This window comes from Humulus lupulus, chromosome 6 (assembly GCF_963169125.1).
Source record: "Humulus lupulus chromosome 6, drHumLupu1.1, whole genome shotgun sequence".
NCBI classification, from domain to species: Eukaryota; Viridiplantae; Streptophyta; class Magnoliopsida; order Rosales; family Cannabaceae; genus Humulus; species Humulus lupulus.
In genome coordinates, this window is record NC_084798.1 from 39764940 (window position 1) to 39776732 (window position 11793).

An 11793-nucleotide genomic window follows, 5' to 3' on the forward strand; every position below is an offset into this window, starting at 1 on the left:
GTTCCAGTCTACATGCAAGTTCCCTATTTCGAGGTAGTCGATTATAGGTGTCATCCAAGTAGGTTGTAAGTCTATCATATCGACTTTGACCATGTCACACTTGGTTATGCTTGGTTCTGGTAAGAATTCTACTGGTACCACGTTGAGTGTGTCAACTTCCCTGGTTGTTGCGAGTCAAGGTAGGGCATCTGCATTAAAGTTCTTTTCTTGCGGTACCTGCTCTATCACGTAGAACTCAAATAGTTTGAATGCCACTTTAACTTTTTCCAAGTATGTTGCCAGTTTAGTCCCACGATTTGGACATTCTCCTAAAATTTGATTGACCACACAACTGAGAATCATTATACCAGTGTATGGCCTTAGCGTTCAGCTTGGAAGCTATTCGAAGCCCTACTAATAGTGCCTCACATTTAGCCTTGTTATTTGAAGCCTCGAAGCCAAATCTTAAGGATGAGTCAAACTTGTTTCCTAACGGGGTTATTAGGATAAGGCTTGCCTCTGATCCGTTCTCATTAGAAGATCCATCGACATAAAGTCTCCATAGCTCACGAGCTTCGGTTATGGCTTCTTCGTTGGTTAATCCTGTACATTCAACTATAAAGTTAGCCAAGGCCTGGCCTTTTATTGTTGTTCTCGAATGATACATGATCTCGAATTGTCTGAGTTCAATAACCCACTTCAATAGTCTTTCGGATGCTTCAAGTTTCGCTAATACCTGTCTTAATGGTTGATTTGTTAGCACATGTATAGGGTGTGCTTGGAAGTAAGGCCAAAGCTTTTGAGACGCATGTACTAGGCATAGTGCTAGTTCTGTCATCAGTGATTATCTCGATTCAGCTCCCAGTATTCTTTTGTTAACGTAGTAGATTATTCTTTGTACTTTCTTATCATCCTGAACAAGTGATGCACTGATTGCATGCTCGGTTGTAGCGAGGTATAAGTACAATATTTCCCTCGTGACTGGTTTGGATAAGATTGGTGGCTCAGTGAGGTTCCTTTTGAGAGATAGAAAGGTGAGCTCGCACTCGTTTGACCACTCGAACTTCTTGCCCCCTCTCAAAAGATTAAAGAATGGTACGCACTTGTCTTTGGATTTCGAGATGAACCTACTCAAGGTCGCCCTTCATCTAGTTAGGTTCTACACATCTTTGTGCTTTTGAGGTCAAGGAATATCAATCAAGGCTTTGATCTTATCCAGAGCATTCACTATAAATCCTAAGAACTTTCTCGAAGATACCCCGAAGTAGCACTTTTATGGGTTGAGTCTCATGTTGTATTTTTGAAGTATAGCAAAGCATTCTCCGAGGTCATCAACATGGTTATTATTGTGTTTGGACTTGACTAGCATGTCGTCCACATACACTTCCATGTTGTTTCCAATCTATTCATCGAGCATCCTATTTACCAGTCTTTGGTATGTCGCTCCAGCATTTTTGAGCCCGAAAGGCATTACATTGTAACAGTTTAGCCCTTTGTCCGTCATGAAGCTTGTATACTCCTAGTTTGGTGCATGCATTGCGATATGGTTATATACAGAATATGCATCCATGAATGACATTATATTGTGACCTGTGGTTGCATCAACGAGCTGATCAATTTGAGGCAACGGAAAACCGTCTTCCAGGCATGCTTTGTTGAGGTCTGAATAATCAATGCAAGTTCTCCACTTGCCATTCAGCTTTGGGACTAGTACTGGGTTAGCTATCCACCCTAGGTATAAAGCATGTCAAAATAAACTAATTTGCCTTCAATTTTTTGATCTTATCTTTCAAGGCCTTTTTCCTCTCATCTTAGAGGAGTCTTTGCTTTTGCTATTTCGAAGGGAAGATTTTATCGATGTTCAGTGCGTGGCTTATAACATTAATACTAATCCCAATCATGTCTGAGTTCAACCATGCAAATACATCATGATTTTCCCTTAAAAAGCAAATTAATTTGCTATCTCGCTTCCTTTGTGAGGTTCTTCCCGCTTTTCACCACCTTGGTGGTTTCCTTATCACCGAGTTGAATGTCTTTGAGCTCCCCAATGAGACCAATATTGGCCATGTCTTCTTCTATTCTGGGGTTGATTTCTTCTTCGACCTCGTAGACTCTCTCTTCAATTTACTCTATGATTACTGATGCATGTGCACTTGCTTGGCTTTTTCCCTCATGGAGATATTGTAGCATTCTTGAGTTGCTAATGGATCTCCTTTCAACGTCCCGATTCCACTAGCTGTTGAGAACTTTACAGCCAAATGCCTAACAGATGTGGCTGCCCCCTGCCCAACCAGGGCTAGTCTCCCGAACAGGACATTGTAGGCTAATGGGGTGTCCACTACTATAAACTCCAGCATCTTAGTTATCAAGATTGGATAGCCTCCTAAAGTGACTGGGAGCTCGATGGATCTGGTACTGGTGATTCTCTCTCCTAAGAATCTGTACAAGGTCTTTGCACAAGCCTTTAAGTTTCGAATGGACAACCCCATTTTTTTTTTCCAGTGTCACCTTATAAAGGATGTTTAAATATATATTTTTCATAATATGACACTTATTCTATTTTATTTGATTTTTTGTGATACTTGGATATAGTTTATATAAACATTAAATGTTAAGATTGGTTAAATATAATGGTTAAGATGTTTTCATGTTGAGGTACAAAACACTTAACAATTTTCACTTAAAGAGAAGTGAAAATATCAGATTGTGTAGAAGGCATCTAAAAGTGACTTTTATGGGTCTAAAGTGATACAATGAGGTATCCTAACATTCCCAAAAAGTTTGATAGCATTTGGAGGAATTTTAGGACCATTAGAGGGGTCCAAAATCATAGAGGGTGGCGATGCATTGCCCCCTAAGTGGTGTAGCATCGCCAAAATTCAAAGGGCTTCAAAAGCTCTAGCAGGCGATGTATCTTCTGCTAGTAGGCAACGTATCATCTGACAGGAGATACATCGCCTGGGCAGTCTTTTAGGACTGTATAGTTTACGCAAAATCCTTCAAATGATGAGTTTTAAATGCTCTAATTCTATTGGTTAGAATAATGATGATGCCTACATTGTTATGATTAGTTAAATACAAATGATAAAGTGTTAAAATACAAGCAAGGTATAAACACTTAGTAGAATTCACATAGTGAAGATGTGAATTTGAGTTTCAAATTGCAAGTACTTAGAAAATAAAATTTTGGGTCCAAAGTGATACATAAAAGTATCTAAGGGTTCCCAAAAAGTTTGGTGGCATTTGGAGCATTTCTTGGACCTTTGGAAGTGTCCAAAGTCAGAGGGGGTGGTGATATGTCGCCACCCAGGAGGTGACACATCGCCTAAAAGCTAGGGTTTCCAGAAACCCTAGTAGGCGATGCGTCGCCTGATGTATTACGTGGATTTACGTAAATGCTCAAAATTACATGTTTTGCAAGTCTAATCCTATTGGTTAGACCTAATGATTGTGCCTACTCTATGTATGGGTCAAAAACAGTGATTTGGGAGACTTGATCACTTTCTCCAATCTCTCTCTACCCTCTCTCTCGCTAGCTCCAAGAATCTCTAATTTTCTCCAAGAACTCTCCAAGAAAGTGCTTGACTTAGAGAGTTCAAGGCTTGTTCAATCTCAATCCTCATTTCCTCAAAAGAATGCCCCAAGCATCAATGGTGGCTGGGAAATAGAGTATTAGGACAACGTTCTACAACGTGTATAAGCCTTGGTTTGTGTTTGATTTGGTCAAGGGTTTGCTCAAAGGATTATTCAAAGTGGTAAATTTTCGTAGGGTTTGAAGCTTCAACAAAACTTGAAGAACACCATTATTCTACTTGGGTTTGCATGTTCTTTCTCAATCTTTTTTCAAGTCTCTGTCAATCCAAATTTTGTATAGATTCTATTTTTTGTGGTGGTGTTATCTCACTCTCCCCCAACATACACTATATATATATAAACATCACACTTTCCAACTCTCTCTCTCTCTCTCTAACCTCATTCTCTCTCTAGCTTTCTAAGACCAAAGTTTTCTCCAAGAAACTCATTAAGCTTTGCTTGACTTGCATGAATTTTAAGGCTTATTCAATCCCAAATCTCATTCTGCTTAGTTAAAGCTTCAATAAATTGGGAAGGCTTGAAATAGAGATTTTGGACAACAATATTCATATTGTGTATAAGCCTTAGAAGTTCCCCAAGTTTTGAAGCATCAAGTTGCTCAATACAAAGGTTGTATCTCTCTAACCCTAATCTTGTATATTGTCATTCTATTATTTTAATTGTTAGTATTGATGATTAAATATATCTAAGTTCATCTTATCATTATTTAATCATTTAGTTTCTTATATTTAAGATTAACATTCATATAATGAACATGTTTATTTGATTGTTAAGAATTGCATTCATACATTGAATTTGAATCTTGATCAACATATATGGTTTGGAATATTGCATTACTATCATAATTCATTGTTGATTTGCAAAAAGTAAAGTCATATATTCCCAACATTAAATTCTTTAAATCTCTAAAAAAATAATAAAAAAATAAACCTACAATTTTCTAGATTATCTCTTGAGACGAAATCCTAGAAAATACATTATTTAGGAAGTGATTGAGGCCACCTTTGGAATGTTGAGCCTTTCTATTAATTACCATTGTACATGATACTCCATAGTTCACCCATTTGAGCCAAACACAAGTCATTCTTGTTTCACCACATTTGAAGTTGCATGTTTCTACAAAATTCATTCCTTACATCGTGAGTAAATGATCATTACTGTATATGTTAAAAAAGTTAGTCAAGTTTTGGGAAAAAAATTCATAAAGTCACATTGAAAATATATATATACATATTTTGTGACTTGAGAAAAGAAAAATATATATATACATAATTTGTGACTTGAGAAAAGAAGAAAAAAAAATTATGACTTGAGAAAAAAGAATCCAAGGGGTGAAATAATTATTTTGAAGCATGATGGTGTACATGTAGATTTATTTTATTTTTTTGAAAACAATGGTTATGAAAGAACAATCAAGTTAGCAACTAGTGAGTTAAGCCAAATTTTATATCTTTTATCTCACCATTTTGCCTAACCACATTACAAGCTTAATAAAGTCATATTGATTCTTGACAATGTTTTATTCTGCATTAGTAGAGAGAGATAAGAAAAGCAGATATATATATATAAAAGAAATAATAAATATATATATGTTTCTTGAGATTTAATTTATTTTTGTTTGCATAAGCTGGTCTAAATTTTACATTGATGATAGATTTGTGTTTGCATGTTGAATATCTATTTTGAAAACTATTTTTGAAAACTATTTTAACTTTTTAATTAATTACATAAGCTTGACTTTTATTTGTGATTTTTCCTTGAACTATTTTCATTATACAATTTTTGAGGAAAACATTTGATATCACCAATTAAAAAAATGTGTGTTTTTTTAATTTTCTTTTGCTTGAGGATCTAGCCAAACATTAAGTTAAGGGTTGTGATAACTCTACAAAATAGAGTTATTTTTATCACATTTTGTAAGCTAATTGTTGCTTAGTTCTTGAGTTTTAAATTAATTTGTTAATTTTTTTAGTCTTTTTGAATTTATTAGGTTTGTTTTATTTTTAAATAATTTTGTGTGTTTTTATAGTAATTTTTTTGTAGAATGTTGCAGTTTGATTATTTGAATTGTTGTTGTTTAATTAGAGGTCAATGTAAATTAAGTTTTAATTAATAATTTCATGGAATTAATGTTGTATATTTTATTATTGAAAATAGTTAAGTTCAATTTAGTTTATGATTATTTTTATGATGCATTTTGTGCTTGAAAAGAAGAAGAAAATAGAAAGAAATAAAGCTAAAATTAAAATGGAAAAAGTGGCATTGTTGAAGAAAGAAAAGAAAAAGATGATATTTGAAGTCTGTTGATGGTGAAATTTCGTCAACGAAATTAAATCGGAAAACTCAAAGGTAAGTATGGAGATATTTAGATAAGAACTTAGAATGAACTTATGGAAGGATAAACCCAGATCAATAGTGGAGTGAGCCTTTGTATATTGCTTTAATAGCTTGAGTGTACATTGAATTTTCCAACCCCTTATTATGAGGGGTCCAGGACTATTTATAGCTGGGCTCTAATGGCCCCTCATACATGGTGGTCCCTCAGGACCAAATAGTACATGAGTACACTGTCAGGGTAATAGCACAAGTGGTAGTGGTGTTGGAAGAGTGGTGGTCTGATCCAGTACGTGTCAGGGGTCTGCAAAAGTGTTCCTGTCTTGGTACCATATTATGCCTCCACTACTTTTCGGGTACGGACCTCATAAGTGTGCTGAGGGAGTCCGTACCATGTACCATTCTTGTACTGCCGTTACTTGTCTGGCATGGACATCGTGTCCGTACTCTAACTCCTCCTGGTTTATAGAAGCATATCGTACTTGTACGGCCTCCTCGAGTCACAAGTTTTTATCCTCGCACGGTATCTTATTCCCATGGACTTTAAGTGTTGAAACCCTTATACATTATTCTAAGGTTCTTGGAAAATATGGACCTTGCGGGATGGCTTCATGAAAATGAGCTGAGAGGTGTCTCGTGATGCCTTCATTGGGACACCCCCAGCAATCCTTGTGATAGGTGGTCATGTGAGGCGAGGCCCCTAGGCGCACGAGATGGCACCTGGGCTAGGCTCCTAGGCGTGCGAGATGGAACCTGGACGAGGCCCCTAGGCGTGGGAGACAGCACCAGGGTGAGGCTCCTAGGCGCGCGAGACAACACCTGGGCGAGGCCTCTAGGCGCGCGAGACGACACCTGGGTGAGGCCCCTAGGCGTGCGAGACGGCACCTGGGCGAGGCTTCTAGGTGCGCGAGATGACTCCTGGCGAGGCCCCTAGGCGTGCGAGACGACACCTGGGCGAGGCTCCTAGGCACGTGAGACGACACCTGGGTGAGGCCCCTAGGCGTGCGAGACGGCAGCTGGACGAGGCGAGGGCCATGGCTGCATGAGGCACGAGGCCATGGCTGTATGAGGCGCGAGGCCGTGGCTTCATGAGGCACGAGGCCGCAGGAGAACCTATGCAAGATGGCACCTAGGCGAGGCCTCTTGGAGCGAGGCCATGATGCACGGCCCTTGGCACAGGGTGCTTGGTGGTGTCGCAAGGCCATGCGCACGAGCCCCTGGTTGTGTCGCGAGGCCGTGCGCGCGGATCCCAGGTGGTGTCGTAAGGCCATGCGCGCGCGGGTCCCTGGTAGTGTCGCGAGGCCATGCACGCAGATCGCAGGTGGTGTCGTGAGGCCATGCGCGTGCGGGTCCCTGGTGGTGTCGCGAGACCATGCACGTGGATCGCAGGTGGTGTCACGAGGCGAGGCGCGCGAGCCCCCTGGTGGTGGGGGGAGGCCATGCGCACGGATCCCAGGTGGTGTCGTGAGGCCATGCGCGCGATCCCCTGGTGGTGTCGCGAGGCCATGCGCGCCAATCCCAGGTGGTGTCGTGAGGCCATGCGCGCTTGGGTCCCTGGTGGTGTCGCGAGACTATGCACGCGGATCCCAGGTGCTGTCGCGATGCATATGACTCGAGTGCACTCGACATATATGGCTCTGGTGCCCTTTGCACGTAGGTAGGCGTATGCCTCGGGTGCCTTTGACAACCCTTGTGCGTGTGAGGTCACCTCGATCCATGAGCATGTCAACCTCGCACGGGTACGCCGGACCTCACTATGAGAGGGCCTTGTGCACCCATCCTCTTGCAATATTTATTTTGGCCCCTTAGCTTAGCAGGGCCAAACCTCAAGGCTCATAATGTGTTGTTTCCCTTGAGACAATCTCCTGTATCTGAAAGGCCTATAGGCTCAAGCCCGATCACATGACTAAGTGACCTTTATCCCTGTGTTCGAACCAGGGACTAGAGATTTTTTTTTCTTGGTGGATTTTTGGTATCTACACTTGCCCCCAGTCTATAGGGAGGCCTTTAGGCGTTCTTGTAGAGTCTTCTCTTCCTTTTTATTTTTCATTATTTTTTTTTTGCTATTTATCATGCCTGATGTCCTTTGGAGCCCACGCGAAAGGTGGTTCGATAGGTCTCTCTTTGGTGCACCTTGATTGTGTCTATAAGGATATGTTGACCCCTTGGGTTCTAGTTATCCTTTTATATACTTTTGCACGCGCTTATTATTTCTTGCGAGAAGCGTCCTTCTCGTCATTAGGCATAGTACTATTTTTGCAAGCGTCTTCTTTGAGACCCTTTTTGCAAGCATCTTCTTTAAGACCCTTTTTGTAAGTGTCTTCTTTGAGACCCTTTTTGGCAAGCGGCTTCTTTGAGACCCTTTTTGCAAGCATATACTTTGAGACCCTTTTTGCAAGCGTTTTCTTTGAGACCCTTTTTGCAATCGTCTTCTTTGAGACCCTTTTTGTAAGCATCTTCTTTGAGACTCTTTTTGGCAAGCGCCTTCTTTGAGACCATTTTTGCAAGCATCTACTTTGAGACCCTTTTATGATTTTTGAGGTGATCTCCCCTCGGGTCAGGACTTTTATGGCTAGATGGTCCTCATCCAATTTTAAACTTGGTTAGCGACCCCTCTAGTATGACGTCCCCTTCTATATCGAATCTTCAGACGTATTGGTAGCAATGCGACTGGAGGAAGGTTCGCTTTCTTCAACATGCGAGTTCTTATGGCCCTCTTCCACACGTAAGTACTTCTGTGCTCTTTCTAAGAAATCATCTAAATTCAAAACTTCTCTTTTGAGTATGCTACCCCATAACTTGCTTCCTGGAAGAACTCCGGCTATAATAGCCATCTTGAGCTCTGCTTTTGTTAAACTTCCCACCTTTGTTGCTTCCATATTGAACCTATGGATATATTTCATCAGACTTTCATTTTCACCTTGCTTTATGTTAGCGAGGCTGGTGATGGGCATAACGTAATCACAGACCGCGTGGTGCTATTGAAGAAATTCGCCAGAGAATTGCTGCCATGATCTGATTGTCCCTGGCCTTAACCTTTTGAACCACTTTTACGTAACACCTTTAAGTTCAACAACAAATAAATGACATTTTTCTCTACCGTTGACCCCTCTTAACCTCATCAAGTTATTGAAGTAGTCTAAGTGATACTTTGGGTCCGTAGTACCCTCGTATGGAGTCATGCGAGGCTCTCTGAGGTTGGCAGGGATTTGCTCAGCCTGGATCTCCCTTGTGAAGGGCGAATCATGGTCAAATTCTTCATCATCTCTGTGCCCCCCGGGCGTGGTGATAATCTTGCCTTGAGGGTGCTGCATTTCGATGTTTAGTTCCCTCCTCTTTTTGCTTAAGGAGTCTTGCGGGTTGTGTTCCTCGTGGGAGCCACGAGGGGTGCGTTTCTTACTTCTGACCTCTTCCCAGGGAGCTTTTTTCTTAGGCTAGGGGCACCTCTTTTGAGGTGACTTCTGCTTCGTTATTACGACCATCATCTTACCCCCGCCTTTGCTCCTAGGGGCATTTTGTCAGTCTAGATCCCTCATGGTACTTTGTCTAAGGAGTTTTACTAGTGGAAAGTCGGGTTCTCCCATCATCTATAGGGATAGTGTTTTCCCCTTTTTCACGCTCCTTCTCTTTACGCTTAGGAAGGGGTATGCTTGACTTTCCTTGCAGTAGGTCATTTAAGACCTCCTGCATGCTCTCTATCATGGTTTCCAGCCTTAAGTCTTTTTATGTAACTCGTGAATCTCATCCTTGTAGAAGCGAGTTCTTGAGTTGGATCTTACCGATCGTACCCTAGGACCTTTGCCTGGCCCGTGCGTCGATGGACCTGGGTCTTTGTGGCCTGAGCATGGTGCCACCGGGGGCTGGTGAAGTGGATGTACTGGCGGCTCTGGATGACCTCCGTCGGGCCGGATAGCCAGGGATGATGCTTCCTTCTCCTCCCTTGGGGGAAGAGGTTCCTCCGGCCTACCTCCATGCTTAGGCAGAGGGGGTTCTTTCTTGGAAGCCCTCTGCTCTACTCCATCCCGGCGAACCTCATTATCTTGTAGTCGCCGTAGGCGTTTTGAACGCCTTACCATCTTTCTTTGGTTGAAGTGATGAAAGAACATTGGCTTGATGCTTGTTCTTTCCATAGACGGCGCCAAACTGTTGATGGTGAAATTTCGTCAACGAAATTAAATCGGAAAACTCAAAGGTAAGTATGGAGATATTTAGATAAGAACTAAGAATGAACTTATGGGAGGATAAACCCATATCAACAATGAAGTGAACCTTTGTATATTGCTTTAATAGCTTGAGTGTACAGTGAATTTTCCAACACCTTATACTTAGGGGTTCAGGCCTATTTATAGTTGGGCTCTAATGGCCCTTCATACATGGTGGTCCCTCGAGACCAAATAGTACATGAGTGCACTGTCAGGGTAATAGCACAAGTGGTAGTGGTGTTGGAAGAGTGGTGGTCTGATCCAGTACGTGTCAGGGGTCTGCAAAAGTGCTCCTGTCTTGGTACCATATTATGCCTCCACTACTTTTCGAGTACAGACCTCATAAGCGTGCTGAGGGAGTCCGTTCCATGTACCATTCTTGTACTGCCATTACTTGTCTGGCATGGACATCGTGTCCATACTCTAACTCCTCTTAGTTTGCAGGCGCATATCATACTTGTACGGCCTCCTCGAGCCACAAGTTTTTATCCTCGCAAGGTATCTTATTCCCATGGACTTCAAGTGTTGAAACCCTTATAGATTATTCTAAGGTGTTTGCAAATTATGGACCTTGCGGGATGGCTTCATGAAAATGAGCCGAGAGGTGTCTCGTGATGCCGTCGTCGGGACACCCCCAGAAATCCTTGTGATGGGTGTCCATGCGAGGTGAGGCCCCTAGCACGCGAGACAACACCTGGGCGGGGCTCCAAGGTGCGCAAGATGGCACCTGGGTGAGGCCCCTAGGCGCATGTGACAGAACCTGGGCGAGGCCCCTAGGCGCACGAAATGGCACCTGGGCGCGGCCCCTAGGCGTGCGAGACGGTACCTAGGCGAGGCTCCTAGGCACGCGAGACGACACCTGGGCGAGGCCCCTAGGCATGCGAGACGGCACCTGGGCGAGGCTCCTAGGCGCGCGAGACGACACCTAGGTGAGGCCCCTAGGCGCACGAGATAGCACTTGGACGAGGCGAGGGTCATGGCTATGTGAGGCATGAGGCCGTGGCTTCGTGAGGCATGAGGCCGTGGCTACGTGAGGCTCGAGGCTGTGGCTGCATGAGGTAGGAGGTCGTGGCTGTGTGAGGCACGAGGCTGCAGGAGCACCTGCGCGAGATGGCACCTAGGCGAGGCCTCTTGGAGCGAGGCCATGATGCACGACCCTTGGCGTGGTGTGCTTGGTGGTGTTGCGAGGTGAGGTGCGTGAGCCCCTGGTGGTGTCACGAGGCCATGCGCGTAGATCCCAGGTCGTGTCGCGAGGCCATGGATGCATAGGTCCCTAGTGGTGTCGTGAGGCCATGCATGCGTATCCCAGGTGGTGTCGCGAGGCCATGCGCGCAGATCCCAGGTGGTGTCGCAAGGCTATGCGTGCACGGGTCCTTGGTGGTGTCGCAAGGCCATGCGCGAGAATCCCAGGTGGTGTCGCGAGGCATATGGCTCGGGTGCCCTCGACATAAATGGCTCTGGTGCTCTTTGCACGTAGGTAGGCGTATGCCTCAGATGCCTTTGACTACCCTTACGCGTGTGAGTGCACCTCGACCCATGAGCATGTCAACCTCGCGCGGGTACGCTGGACCTCATTATGTGAGGGCCTTGTGCATCCATCCTCTTGCAATATTTATTTTGGCCCCTTAGCTTAGCAGGGTCAAACCTCAAGGATCATAATGTGTTGTTTCCCTTGAGAAAATCT

General features: G+C 43.4%; 1 protein-coding gene across 1 annotated transcript; it reads right to left on the minus strand.

Moving 5' to 3' along the window:
* Positions 1 to 2114: 2114 nt before the first annotated feature.
* On the minus strand, positions 2115 to 2468 carry LOC133784999 (uncharacterized). Its single transcript, XM_062224259.1, has one exon. It carries the CDS (start codon positions 2466 to 2468, stop codon positions 2115 to 2117), a length of 354 nt encoding a protein of 117 aa, XP_062080243.1.
* Between the last annotated feature and the right edge of the window lie 9325 nt (positions 2469 to 11793).

Bases quoted from the DNA above. Each gene is read 5' to 3' on its own strand.
- LOC133784999 (XM_062224259.1), bottom strand. From the start codon at position 2,468: ATGGGGTTGTCCATTCGAAACTTAAAGGCTTGTGCAAAGACCTTGTAC.